The sequence below is a fragment of the Muntiacus reevesi genome, chromosome 4, assembly GCF_963930625.1.
Source record: "Muntiacus reevesi chromosome 4, mMunRee1.1, whole genome shotgun sequence".
NCBI classification, from domain to species: Eukaryota; Metazoa; Chordata; class Mammalia; order Artiodactyla; family Cervidae; genus Muntiacus; species Muntiacus reevesi.
Genome location: NC_089252.1, coordinates 162,116,885 through 162,131,809, shown reverse-complemented (window position 1 = coordinate 162,131,809; position 14,925 = coordinate 162,116,885). Strand labels below are relative to the sequence as shown.

The 14,925-nt window shown below is 41.2% G+C and overlaps 2 protein-coding genes across 3 annotated transcripts in view; one reads left to right on the top strand and one right to left on the bottom strand.

Moving 5' to 3' along the window:
* HELB (DNA helicase B) overlaps positions 1–11,359 on the top strand; it is a 45,596-nt gene extending 34,237 nt beyond the window's left edge. For both annotated transcript variants that reach the window (XM_065934690.1, XM_065934688.1), the window contains one exon: positions 6,514–11,359. In XM_065934690.1, coding sequence (XP_065790762.1) covers positions 6,514–6,618 — 105 coding nt within the window. In that variant the 3' untranslated portion in view covers positions 6,619–11,359. The remainder of the gene's footprint in view (positions 1–6,513) is intronic.
* Positions 11,360–12,959: 1,600 nt separating this feature from the next.
* Positions 12,960–14,925, bottom strand: part of GRIP1 (glutamate receptor interacting protein 1) — a 203,823-nt gene continuing 201,857 nt past the window's right edge. Inside the window, exon 23 of the mRNA XM_065935093.1 lies at positions 12,960–13,195. Within this exon, the coding sequence (XP_065791165.1) occupies positions 12,968–13,195 (228 nt within the window). The 3' untranslated portion in view covers positions 12,960–12,967. The remainder of the gene's footprint in view (positions 13,196–14,925) is intronic.

The window sequence follows — 14,925 nt, the reverse complement described above, 5'->3', positions numbered from 1 at the left end:
CAGGCACTGGGAATTCATGCCTAGGTGGCCTGTGGTGGAGATGGACAGGCTGTGGAAGAAACTTGGTGTTTCAGGAAATGTTTCACCAAGTTAAGTGTTTCACTGAATGCTGTTAATGCTGAAGAGGAGGTGATGAACCACCTCCTGCTGCTGCTGCTAAGTCGCTTCAGTCGTGTCCGACTCTGTGCGACCCCATAGACGGCAGCCCACCAGGCTCCCCCATCCCTGGGATTCTCCAGGCAAGAACATTGGAGTGGGTTGCCTTATCCTTCAATGCATGAGAGTGAAAAGTGAAAGTGAAGTCGCTCAGTCGTGTCCGACTCTTAGCGACCCCATGGACTGCAGCCTACCAGGCTCCTCCGTCCATGGGATTTTCCAGGCAAGAGCACTGGAGTGGGGTGCCATTGCCTTCTCCGGATAGACCCTACACCTTGTTACCAAATTCACCCCCTAAGTGCTAAGCTCACCCCTGTGTTCAGAAGCCTTCAGTGGCTCCTTAGGACCTGCTGCGTAAATTTCAGGTGCTGTAGCTCAGCCATTGGAGGCTTTTCTCTGTTTGAGTCCATCTTTCCCAACATCATTTCTTTTCCCACTATTCCTTTTTTTGGTTTGTCTTTTTGCTTTTGTTTTTGTCTCTCTCGTCTCTTCATTCACCACATTTAACCAAACTTATTCATGTCTCTTCCTTTTGGTTTTTGTTCTGCAACTTGGCTTGGATGCCTCCTTCTCTCTGCACCCCCTCATTCAGCATTTAGAAAAGTAAAAAATGGTAGCTCTTGTGTTGGTCACTGATCTAAATGATTTAGAGGGAAAAAAACAGGTTCCTGGCTTCATGGCCATCACATTGTACCATTTGTTCAAAGGCAACCCATACCAGAGAAAACAAAGTTTCCAGATTAAGAAAGATCCTATAAAGAAAATACAGGTGATGAGGTAGGCAGTGGTCAGTAGAAGTTAATGGGGCAGGAGGTGGTCCTTGGCCATGATGGTATGCTAAGTCCTCTCTGAGGAGATGATGTTTGAGCTGAGCACTAAAGGACGCAAATAAGCCAGCCAGGTGGGGCTCCAAGGAAGAGGGTCCCAGGCAGAGGGTGTAGAAGATGCCAGGCCTGAAAAGGAATGACCTCATTAGAAGAGGAAGAGAGAGACCTTTGTGCCTAGTGAGTGAGAAAGACAGAATATGTAATGTTAAAGAGATAGGCAGAACCACAGAAGGCAGCTAGGATTTTATTCCACTTGCAGTGGGAATCCATTGCTGGGCTTTTAGGAAAGGTGTAATACCATCTAATGTATGGTTGACAACCATCCCTCCAGCTGCTGTGGAGAGTGGCCTGTGGAAAGGAAGGTGGAAGCAAGAAGACCAGTCATCCCAGGGAGAGCAGTGAAGGAGCAGGGAGGGGGATGGAAAGCAGTCAGATTCCTTTTTTTCCTTTGATTTGGCTGCGCCGTATGGTATGTGGGATCTCAGCTCCCTGAGCGGGGAACAGACCGTGGCCCCTGCATGGGAAGTGCTGAGTCTTAACCACTGGACTGCTCGGGAAGTCCCCAGTGGCTGGAGTCTTGGTACCCACTGAAGATGGGGTCTGTCTGACTTGATTGGATGTGAGGGGGTAAAACAAACAGTAACCCAGGATGATTCCTGATTTCTGCCTGAAGCAACTTGGTGAATTGTAGTGCTGTTTCTTGAGATAGGAAAGACACGAGAACTGGGTTTGGGGAAATGAAGGGATCTTTTTTGACATGTTGTGTTTAGGTTATCAATTAGACGATTAGATGTATATGTGGATTTATTGGGAAAGGTAGTGGTTGGTAGGGAAGTTTAGAGCCTCAGGGTGGGTTAGGAAGTTGTTCAGTCATTAAGTCGCGTCTGACTCTTTTGCAGCCCCGTAGACTGTAGCCCGCCAGGCTCCTCTGTCCATGGGATCTCCCAGGCAGGAATACTGGAGTGGGTTGCTCTTCTCCTTCTCCAGGCGACCCTTCTGACCCAGGGATTGAACCCATGTCTCCTGCACTGGCAGGTGGATTCTTGACCACTGAGCCACCAGTTAAGCCCAAAATGTCCAGTTAGGCGTCATGAGCATATAAGGGTGGGCTCATTTGAGGAGACGCCACAGGTAGAAGAGGAGACCGTAAGGCTTTTTTTTGGCGGGGGGATACTCCTAACTTTCAGAGCTCTGGCAGAGGAGGAGGAACTGGCAAAGGAGTCTGCAAAGAAGTGTGAGTGAGAGAGAAGGAAGAGTGAAGTGGTGGGGAGGGGACGAGGGCCTGCCTGGAGTGACCTGGTCAGGGACGAGGAGGTGAGGGCCTAAAGGGAAGAGTGGAGGCAGGGTTCTAGGAGAAGGTCACCATGAAGAGAGGCACAGAGAGAGCGTTGTGTGTGGATGGAGGGCTCATGGTCAAGGAAGGATTTACTGGTTTATTTTGGGGGGGATGCCTTAAAATAAGGCATCCTGGGGTGTTAATGGAATGGTTCAATGAAAAACAAGAAATTCATGATTGAGAGAGAGGGAGGTCATTGCAGGAATGGAGTCCCGAAGTGGGTGAGATGAGGACAGTCCATCAGCCTGTCCCTCAGGGCATGAGCAGATAGGATTGGGAACAGGGGATCCTTCTTCCATTGCACTTGCAGGGAAGGAGTGCCGTCCGTCTTTGGGCTGTGTGGAGGGAAGATGAAGCAGTTCCTGTCGGGCTGCCTTCTGCCATCCTTCTCTTTTCCTAGCAGAATCCAGCTCTGTTTCCGGTTTGTCCTAAAGTGGTTGGGCGGCACAGTGCGCCTCCTTTGCTGCAGTTGGAGCTGCCGTCTGCTTGACTCTTGAGGACAGCGTTTGCATCACGACTGCTGATCACAAGAGAACACTTTAAAAATGCATAGCGATTAAAATATAAGCTGAGCATGGCAGTGAAGCCGCTTTAAAAAAAAGAAATCAGACCTCCAGGGTATTGTTCTTTCACGTCCATGCTCAAAGTCATATTTGTTCTTGTAGTGCTCCCTCCTCACTTTAAGAATTCCTGAGAATCACTTTTAGAGACAGCAAGAGATCCTTTGGAATGTTTATAAGGGAAGCAAACTTCTACTGAGACCTCTTTTGGTTTTTAGAAATAATCCAAAATCATTTGTTTCCTAGTTTTAGAAGTTAAGACGATTCAAGTCGGTGATGCTGTTTTGCGTAAAAAGGATGGGATTGTAAATTACCTCCAAATGTAGTTCTTACACAGGCTTAAGAATTGCTTTATGTGCCAGCAGCAGACTTGTTAAGGGTGAGTCTTTAGGCTTCCAACATGGTGACAATTATAAGAAGGGGCTGCTGTGGGAACTCAGAGGAGAAAGTGTTAATGTAACCTGCCTTTACCAGGCTGAGCTCTAAAGGAAACTTCTCTACTTTTGAGCCCACATGAATGTGAGATCTTCAAAACTTTTCTAACGGGGTGCCCCACAAAAGGCTCTCTAAGGCATGTTAGACAACAACAGGTATGGAATAGCATGGGTGGAACACGGCGTTACAAATGAGAGGTTGAGCTGAGGACACTTGGGAAAGAGACCAGGCTCTTCTAAAGAGATTGCGTGTTCTACTGATTGCCGTGGAGAGCGCTGGAAAGCATTTTAAAAGCTCTGTGATTGGAAATTTATGAAGCTGACTTTGCAGTTCAGTGGATGTGGTTAGGGAGAGACTAGGGACTGAGTTCCCGGCAAAAAGATTATTTCAGTAGGTTGGGCAAAATGAGTAGGCTCTAAAGAGGTAGTAGAGATGCTAAGGGATAGAGTCAGTGGACATAATTGACGGTTGTATGTAAGGTTGAACCTGAGGATGATTGCTAGGCTTCTGCCTTGGACATCCGGGTGGCTCCAAGTAACATTAACCAGAACTGGGAAAAGAGGCCAAAGGACAGGTTTTGTGCGGAAAGTGATGAAACTGGACATGGCGGAAAAAAAGATTTTTTTCTTCTTCAGAGTAGTAAGATCACTGCTGATACTGTTTCATTCGGTGTGCATGCTCAGTTGCTAAGTTGGGTCCAACTCTTCACAACCCCATGCACTGTATCCTGCCAGGCTCCTCTGTCCCTGGGATTTTCCAGGCAAGAATACTGGAGTGGGTTACCATTTCCTTCTCCAGGGAGTCTTCCTGACCCAGGGATCAAGCCCAAGTCTCCTGGGTCTCCTGCTTTGGCGACAGGTGGATTCATTACCACTGAGCCACCTGGGAAGCCTGTGTTTCATTCTGTACTTGAGATCCACTCGACTGAGACTGAATTTCCATCTCAGCTAAAAATACTTAAAAAAAAAAGATTTAACTATGTTACCCCTTACAGAGACCCTGGGATAAATAAAGCTTTTGACCTGCAGCAGAAAACAGGAAATTCCAAGGAAAGAATCTTTTTCTAAAAGTGTCTGCTTTTTATTTATTAGCACCAACGTGGGAGGGAGGAATTACGGTTTGTATGGTGGTGCAAAGAGAAATTGGCAGCACTGTTTATCTTCAGTTTTGAGCTTGCCAAAGCTTTTAAGCTGTGGGGGAGGCTGGCATCACCAAAGGTCTGTGAACACGAAGAGTAGGGGCTGCCCAGCGCTGGCTGTTAGCCCCGCATAGCAGCACCAACAGGGCTGTCCATGTGAAAAGGATCCGTTTCTCACATGCTTTGCCAGAAGTATGTGGCATTTGCAAGAATCCCTAGAAACAAGGAAACTAGAATTCAGGACTGATAAATTAAGGACTTCTGTGTTTTATAGTAATACACGTTCAGGTGCATCGAGATGTGGCATTTGTAAAAGATCAAATTCAATGACAAGGGCTGCCCACATTCTCATCCTTCATATTCACGTTGCTATATAAGAGCCAAGTCTTTAAATTCTACACATACCAATGACTGAAATGCCCGAGCCCCTCCCTCCTAGATGAAAATCTTTGCTTTTCCATCGATTCATAGCTTTGAGTTTTGAAAAGAGTCTTCAAAGAAAATGTTGACCTGTGTTGTTTTTTTTTCCTTCTTTTGCCTAGCCTTACACCACTGAACAAAAAAGGTGGGAGGACAAAAATGAACCTTAAAATAAAAACATATGTGTAAAATAGTGCTAAATTTTAACTGTTTAAAGCATTGATTTCCAGAATTTTTTGAAAGCAAATGACATTTTCACTTAAAAAAAAAAGGGGAAAAAAAAAAAAAAGGAAAGATATCATATAGTCCCTGAATAAAGATAGTCCTTGTATTACTCAGGGTTCCTTAGAGAAACAGAACCAATAGTGTGTGTGTGTCTATATCTGTCTATCTAATCTGTCTAATCTATCTTTTGGGATTTATTTTAAGGAGTTGACTCATGCCATTGTGAGGGCTGGTGATGGTAGAGTCCAAAATGTGCAGGTAGGCTGGCCGAGAGGATACTCAGAGTAGAGTTAATTTCATGGTGCTCTACTGCAGAATTCCTTCTTCCTTGGGGGAGATCAATTTTTTCTGTTCAGGCTTTCAGTTGATTGGATAAAGCCCACCTATATACACTTTGGAGGGTAACCCATTTTACTCAGTCTACTGATTTAACTGTTAGTCTCAAGTAAAAAATACTTCCCTAGAAACATGTAGAACAGTATTGACCAAATATTCGGGTACTGTGGCTTAGCCACATTAACACATAAAATTAACTATCACAGTTCTCTAAACTGAACAGATTTAGCAAGATGAATGATGAATTGAATTTTATTTTTCTCTTTCTCTGTGGTGGTGAATCTTTTTCGTGACTGTACTGGTCCATTGACCAGTGCTTGGGAATACTAATAGTACCAAGAGTGCACTTACGTAGTTGGAGTGTTTCAGCTTAACCGCACCTATGGCTGGCATCATGGACGGGCATCCCGGGCAGTCGGTCCTACAGGGCTTCCTGCTTAGAAGGAACCCTATGCTTGCAATGTTCTCTGCTTGTCATCTTGAAATTCTTAATTTTTGAACAAGGGGCCCACATTTTAATTTTTTAAATTATGTACTTGTTTGGCCATGTCTTCGTTGCCGTGTGCGAGCTTTCTCTAGTTGTGGCAAGCGGGGCTACTCCGCGTTGCCATGTTTGGGCTTCTCGTTGTGCTGACTTCTCTTGCTGCAGATCACAGGCTCTGGGCACACAGGCTTCAGTGGTCGTGGCTCACGGGCATCGTTGCCCTGTGGCATCTCCCCAGGCCATAGATCGAACCCGTGTCCTCTGCATTGGCAGGCGGACTCCCATCCACTATACTACCAGGGAAGTCCGCCCACATTTTACTTCTGCACTGCCAAAGTATGTAGTGGACCCTGTCCACACTCTTAGAAGTTAGATATATGTACTTACTCAGCAAATAGTCACTTCTGTATGCCAGTCCTGGAGGTGGGGACTGGGGTGTTCACAGGAAGCCTAAGCAGAATGGCAACTGATTGTTCAGGTGTGCTCAAGTGGGAAAATGTATGATGTTCCTGAGAAGCAGTCAGAGGGAATAGAAGTACGTAGGGTAGACCAACTACATTTCTATAAAACTAACGTTATTTTTATTGTTCCAACAGGTGGAAGAATCATCTCCTCAAGTGTCTTCTAAGCTTCGGAATTTGAGACTAAATAGTTTAATCCCCAGGCAACTTTTCAAATCCGCAAATAGTCAAGAAACTTAGTTTTAGTTCAGATTGCTCAAAATAATTGTCTGTTTTTTCCCATTCAATACAAAATGAAATCATGGCTTCAAAGGATTAAGACAAAAGAGGATGGTTTGTTAACGAGTTCTATTTTAAGGTATTTGTACTAGCAGCGGTTTTAAATGTATTCATCAAAGAAAATCTTAATGATGGAGAACTGGTAGCACTGGTCATATTTGAGGGGAAAATATGTTTTATATGTATTTTTAAAAACTCTGAACTTTCCTATTCAGTTGCTCAATTGTGTCTGACTCTTTGCGGCCCCATGGACTATAGATCTTGCTAGGCTCTTCTGCCCGTGGAATTTTAAAAGTGTTTTAAAATTGTTTTATTTTTAGAATAATGCCTTATTAACTTCATCATTGTGGGTGATCTTTGCTAATGGGTTGAAGCAGTGGTAAAGATAAACTAATTCCATCTCTTAAATTATTAACACATATTCTAGGGTATTTTGTGTACTGTAAACTGGTCACCTCTCAAGGTTGCCAGTTGCTCCATCACTGCTGCCTGGGTCTCCTAAGTACATTTTCCTGGAAATTCCTTCTGAGCAGGAAGGAATTGGTTTTTATTTAATTTAATTATATAATGTGCATCATGTTGGTTTGTTTAATACTTCTATACTGCAATATTACCACTGTAGCATTAACGTGTCTATCATGTCACACAATTATCATTTCTTATTGTTTTAAAAATTTTCCACTTTGAAAATATTTTTTCTCTCAGAGTGATTCAATTTTTTTTTTTTTGAGAGTTTTCTATATTTCCCTTTTCCAATGGAATTATACAATATATGGTCCCTTGTTACTGACTTCTTTGACTTGGAATAATGTTTTCAGACTTCATCCACATTGTAACTATATCCTTTGTGTACTGAAGGAAAAACTGGTGGTGTATATTGATGTCGTATTTCCAGGTGAGACCATGCTGGTCTGAGCTGCTATTGTGAGATCAGGAACCTTGGCTGAATTTTTGCAAGTGGCTCTAGTAGAGCTGCTAATAACCCTTCTTGCTTTTAGTAGTGCAGTGAGGCAAATCCCTTCATTTCTTTTTATTACCAAATATTCCATTGCTTGGATATGGTACATTGAATTTATCCATTCATTAGTGGATGGATATTTGGGTTGTTTCCTCTATTTGGCTATCATAAATAACGCTGTGTACAAGTTTTTGTACAGGTATATATGTTCATTTCTTTTAAGTATATACCTTGGTGTGGAATTGCTGGGTCACATGGTAACTCTGTTTAGCTTTTTGAGGAACTGCTAGACTTTTTCAAAGCAGCTGTACCATTGTCTGTTGACACCAGCAGGGTGTGAGGGTTCCAGTTTCTTCATTCTCTCCAACATTCATTATTACCTGACTTTTTAATTGGAGCCTTCCTAGTAGACATGGAGTGACATATCATTATGGTTTTGATATGCATTTCCCTTATGACTAATGATGTTGATCATCTTTTCATGTGCTTCCTGGCCACGTGTATCTTTTTCAGAGATATGTCTGTTCAGATCCTTTGTCCACTTACAGTTTTGGGTTATTTTTCTTTTTATTATCTAGTATGAGTTCTTTATATATTCTGTATACCAGTATCTTACTAGAAACAGTATTTGCAAAATTTCCCCCATTTTGTGGTTCTTATTTTCACTTTATGGTATCCTTTGAAACACAGTTTTTAACTGTGATAATGTCTAATGTATGTATTTTTGTTGTTATTATTTGTGCTTTTGGTGCTATACCTGAGAAACCATTGCTTATCCATTATGAAGACTTCTGTTTTTTCATCTAAGAGTTAAATAGTTCTAGGTCTTACATTTAACTCTGATTCATTTTGAGTTAATTTTTTTTGTATGGTGGAGTAAGAGCCCACCATAAAAAAAAAATGTGTCTCTTGTAAAAGTCTTTTTTTAATCTGTTTTGTCTGATACAAGTATTGCTACTCTGTTTCTTCGTTTTTCCATTTGGATGACATGTCTTTTTCCACCCTCTCACTTCCAGTCTGTATGTGACTTTTGATCTAAAGTGAGTCTCTTGTAGGCAGCATATATACAGGTCTTGTTTTTGTAACCATTCGGGCAGTCTGTGTCTTCTGATGGAGCATTTAGTCCCCTTACACTTAAGAAAAGTATTGATGTCTATGTTTTGTTACTCTTCTGTTGGTTGTTTCAGATTTGTTTTAGTACGTCTCTTTTTTCTCCTTGTTTTCTTATGACTTGATGATTATTTTTAGTGTTATTTTGGACTGCTTTTTCTTTTTTTGTGTGTATATCTAGTATCAATTTTTGGTTTGCGGTTACCATAAGATTTTCATATAGCAGTCTGTATATAAATGTGATTGTTTTAGGTGGCTGATCTCTTCATTTCAAATGCATTTTAAATACTTCTTGCATTTGTACTCTCCTCCCCTCATGATTACTGTTTTTGATACCATATTTTACATCTGTTTTTTGTGTCCTTTAACTGCTTATTATAGATACAGATGATATTACTGTTTTTATCTTTTAGCATCTCTACTAGCTTTGTGTGTGGATAATTACCTACCTTTACTTTATATTTGCCTTTACTGATAGATTGTTTCCTTCCATAATTTTCTTGTTTCTGGTTGTGGCCTTTTCTGCCTAGAGAAGTTCCATTAACATTTGTAGTGAAGCTAGTTTTGTTGGGGCTGAATTCTTTTAGCTTTTGCTTGTCTGTGAAGTTTTTCATTTGTCCATCAAATCTCAATGAAAACCTTGCTGGGTAGGGTATTCTTGGTTGTAGATTCTTCCCTTTTATCACTTTACATGTATTGTACCACTCCCTTCCGGTCTGCAGTTTCTGCTGAAAAATCAGCTTACAGGCTTATGGGAATTCCCCTGTATGTTATTTGTTGCTTTTCCCTTGCTGCTTTTAGTATTCACTCTATAATTTTTGGCATTTTTGATTACAATGTATCTTGGTGGATTTGGTTCTCTTTGCATTAATCCTGTATGACGCTTTGTGTTTCCTGGATATGGGCTGACGGCTTCCTTCCCCAGGTTAGGAAGGTTTTCAAGCTTTTATCTCTTCAAATATTTTCTTAGGTCCTCTCTTCTTCTTCTTCTGGCACCCCTATAATGCAAATATTAATGTGTTTAATGTTGTCCCAGAGGTGTCTTAAACTGTCCTTGTTTTTTTTCTTTTTTCTGGACAGCGGCAGTGACCACTACTGTCTTCCAGCTCACTGATACCCTCTTCGGTACCATTTAGCCTATCATTGATTCTCTGTAGTGTGTGTGATCCTGGTGTGTGTGAGATTTTGCGTGTGCCCTTTGAGAGTGACGTCTCTATTTCCCAGTCCTGTGAAGCTTCTGCAGTTCCAGCCTTGTTGTTTAACCACTAAGTCGTGTCTGACTTTTGCGACTCCATGGACTGTAGCCTGCCAGGCTGTTCTGTTCATGGGATTTCCAAGGCAAGAATACTGGACTGGGTTGCCATTTCCTTCCCCAGGGGATCTTTCTGACCCAGGGATTGAAACCATGTCTCCTGAATAGGCAGGCGGATTCTTTACCGCTGAGTCACCAAGGAAGCCCTCAGTGCCGGCCTGCTGGCCTTCAAAGCCAAATGCTCTGGGGGCTTGTCTTCCCAGTGCTGGAGCCCTGGGCTGGGGAGCCTTATGTGGGGGATCAGAACTCTCATTCTTGTGGGAGAACCTCTGCGTTATAATTATTCTCCAGTTCATGGGTCACCCACTAGGGGGATGTGTGATTTAATTAGATTGCAGATCCTCTCCTCCTTTTTTGTTATGGTCCCTTCTGATCTTTTCTGGTAGGTTCTAGTCTTTTTCATCAATGTTTGTTCTGCAGATAGTTGGAACTTTGGTGCTTGTGAGAGAAGGTGAGTGCAGGGTCTTTTACTCTGCCATCTTCCTCACCTACTCTGGTACTTTCTTTAAATTTATTCCTATTTTATTTTTGATCCTATGAGACTATAATTATTTTCTTAATTTATTTTTGTTCATTAATACTATATAGAAATTCAGTTGATTTTTATATATTGATCTTGTATCTTGCAACCTTGCTAAAACTCATTTATTTGAATAGGTTTTTTTAGCAGATTCCTTAAGATTTTGGTATATACAAGATTCTATCATCTGCAAGTAGAGTTTCTTTTGCTTCCTTTCCAATTTAGTTGCCTTTTGTTTCATTTCCTGGTTGCGCTGCCCTGGCTAGAACCTCTGGTACCCTGTTAAGAAGTGGCAGAAAAGGACATCGTGACTTGTTCCTGTGAATTTACAAAGCCTGCTAGGCAATTTGCAAAAATGAAAATGTTAAGACTATAAGGTATAGTTTTCTTTTTTTAATATGTAAATTTTAATCATGCTAATAGTTTTTGAAAATATATTTTATGGAATACATACAGTGTTCTCAGGGGGTAGATATGATCCTTAAGTTAGACTCAAGATCAAGCTTTTTCACCTAATATAAATGTTATCATTAGTCTTAGAGGTGTTCCTGTTTGCCAGCTCTTTCAGCATTTTTACATATGTGTCACACCTCTCCTCATGAAAGTATTGGAATGTAGATATGACCTTCAGTATCACAGGTGGGAAGACTGACTCAAAAAGTAAATTTCATACCCCCAGTGAGTATCAGAGCTGGAATTCAAACCCAGATCAAATATCAAAACCATAGCTCTTCTCTTCCATGCTGCTTTTCAAGTTTATGGCAAAATCTTCCTCCTTTAGAAAATTATGCAACCATTAGTATTGTGTAGGGCTCAGTATAGAACACAAAATATATCTAAAGCACCAAAAAAAAGGTCATTTTTTTTTTTTGGCTTTTTAAAATCACTGTTTATTCCATTTGATAGAGGGTTTTTTATTCCCATACAAATATTTGCAACAATTTTGAATTCCCCAAAACCATACATAGACGATAAATACCATGCTATTAAAGTATTAAATTTGTACAAAAATACTTTACAGTTTAATACTTGTTTGTTACAAATAAAAATACATATTTAAGTGACTCATGATCTTTTTCTTAACATGATTCTGCTTTATACTTTCTTGCCCTGGCGGTTCTGAAATATGATTGAAATAATATATTTCTTTGCACAGAAACAAAAGGTGAACTTTTTCCTTAAACAAAGGACACAGTGTTCAGATGCTTTACCTAAGCAGTTGTTTTAATTATTGACCAAAATAAAATGTTTGGAAAATAATTTTTCAGTATGGAGATTCTACAATCAATATACAGATCTATTTTTTTAAATATTCACCAAATAACAGTTATTAGTGTAACTATTCAAAATATCTGAACAAATGAAAACAGTTGCTGACAGACATTAAAAGCAACTGTTACAGTTTATTGCTTTGGGGGATGGTAATAATTGGCAATGCATTTTGTGAAAATGTATTTACAATTTCAGTCAGTGGCATGGCTCAGAACAAAAGACAGTCCAGAGTCATTTACGTACATGTGCTGTACACCCCTCAGTGTAACCAGTTTTCAAAACATGTCAAGCAGTATGAGTTTGATTTCCCTATCCTTAAGATAAACCTCATTTTAATAGACTCTTCATTCTCTCTTAAATTCTTAGTCTTGAATTTTAAAAATAAGATAATTTAACTAATTCTCAGTGTTACTAAACACCCTAATTCATTACCAGAGAGTTTTCAGCTATTAAAAAATGTGTCCTTAAAAAAAAAAAAAACAAAAGAACAGGTCACAAGACATATCCTGTTTGATAATTTGTTGCATAGGGAATAGCATACATCTTAGTTAAAATCATTCCTATACTTGGGCAAAACATTTACCACCACCTATTATGGTCTCCTACGTGCACCGTTGCTGAAACGTTGTAAGATAATTTTATACCTGTACCCCTCCCATAGCAGAAGTCCCAGCAGTTCACCAGACTAGTTCTAGCAGAGCCAGCTTTATGAAAAGCCTTGTCAGTTAAATTCTTACATGAATAACTTTGTAGTAAGAAACTGATTTCAAAGTGAATTAAGTAAATTATTTTCAAACAGACGTTTCTCTTTTTAAAAAGGAACAGGAAGATGGACTTGTGGAAAAATGTCCTCTGATGTTAACTGTAGAGAGGGGTGGCCTGTTTTTCTTTTTCTCTACCATTGGGTTTGGCAGGGGATTGCCTGTCATATACCATAGTGATCACCAACAAAGAAACCTCTTCAACTTGAAAAGGGAAGTGAACATGAGCCATGAGAGATTTAAAAGACCCCTGTGCTTGCAGTTAATGCCACGTGATTATCTGTGCTTCAGATGTCACAGAAATCTTAAAGGGATTGTTTTTTGTTTTTTAGCACCATGTAGATATTGTCTTTTGTCCCGCTTTATAAAAAGCGTTGCTATAGTGTATTAGTGGGTTCTCGTATCTCCAAATTACCACCGTGGCTCGGCTGCTGGAAAAACACACTGTTCTGTTCACTCCATTCTCCTCCTGGCAGCGTGTGCTCTAAGGACTTCTGTGAAGCCAGGGGGTTTCTACTAATAACCAGGTCCAGCTTATTACCAGATTCCGCTATGAGGGGTACGACAAGGCCACAGTCAAAGTCTCTTGTTCGGACGTGATTAACCTGAAATGGCAAGAAGCGCCGTGGTGAATTACTGTTATCATTCCCAAAGCCCAGAGTGACATTTCCGATATAATAAGCCCTCTGTACAGAGTCTATCCCAGTCCTGAGCACACCATAAGATGGGTATACGGTTACTTATTCTCTGCTACTAAACTGTGAGGCCCGTGATAGCAGGGAACAGGGACACATCTCACATCCCCAAGCTGAGCAGATAGCCTTACTCACGGCAGGTGCTCCAGAGTGCTGACGGTCATCCCCGATATACAGATGAGGAAAGTGAGGCACATGATGGTTAAGAGAAGTGCCTAAGACCAGCAGTTGGTAAGTGGTCCAGAGAGGATGTTGGGGAGTGGTCCAGCAAAGATGTGATCTCAGGCAGTCTGGCTGATTTGGAAGTTTGTGCTGTGTTTTTTTTCTTTCTTTTTTAAAATTTTTGGCCAGACCCTGCAGCATGTGGGATCTTAGCTCCCAGACCAGGCATTGAACCCATGCTCCCTGCATTGGAAGGCAGAATCTTAACCAGTGGACTGCTGGGGAAGTCCCCCCAAAACTCGTGCTCTTGATGATACTGAACTGCCGCTCTCAGTAGTTGTCATGATCCCACCCCCTTCTGAGCTTGTATATGTGCTCATCTTCTTTCATGTTTCCTTATTCTTCCCACCCCCCACCCCAAGTTTAAAAAATCATCTCCACGCTGCTTCCATTCCTTTTCATTCTCTCTCCCATCTTCTCAGTTTGGGACCTGACCATTATATTATATTGTTGTTGTTTAGTTGCTGACTCATGTCCAACTCTCTTGTGACCCCATGGACTGTAACCTTCCAGGCTCCTCTGTCCATGGGATTTCCCAGGTAAGAATACTGGGGTGGCTTGCCATTTCCTTCTCCAGGGGATCTTCCCGACCCAGGGATTGAACCTGTGTCTCCTGCATTGGCAGGCAGATTCTTTACCGCTGAGCAACCAGGGAAGCCTTATATTGTATAAATGACCCCAGCTGTTCAACATAGGAATGGTGTTTTGAGTTCTCATCCCCTTTAGCCACTCTCGACACCTACTCATCCTTAAAACTCCTTCCTGGGCTCTGATGATACCACTTTGCTCTGACCTTCATACCATTTTAACCACTCACTTTCAGTCCTTCCCTGCCTTTACTTCATCCTATCCTTTAAATTTTGTTTTCCTTAGAATTCTATCTTTAGTTCTCTTTCTTACTAGAAATCCGCCCTAGGCAACTTTATCAAAATCCATATGTCCAGTATCACAAATCTTTAGTTTTGGCTCTAACATCTCTCTTAAGCAACAAATGCAAACTGTAAGCTGCCTTTCAGACCGCTCCACCAGGATGCACAGAGGGCATTAAAGGCCCAGGTCTGGTACAAGTGTCTGACCCTTGCCTCCTGGTCTCCTTTCCTGTGATCCTCCCCTTCTTCCCCCTACAGCAGTTCACCTGTGACATAACTGTATTGTCTTTCTGAATTATGAAATGTCATTCTGCTTAAGAAATTAATATACCTCCAGAATAAAGTCTTAAGAGCTTGGCATTCAATGTCCTTCACAATTCTGAGTCCAGTCTGCTTTTATAGCCTCATCTTCTACAAAAGTAGGTATATCTCTATTTTACAGAGGTCCAATCATTTGTCCATCGTTATTTACTCAACAAATACTGGAGTATCTATGGAAAACCAAAGTGTTCCATAGTCTTAGGACAAATCTAATTGTTATATTGCCAT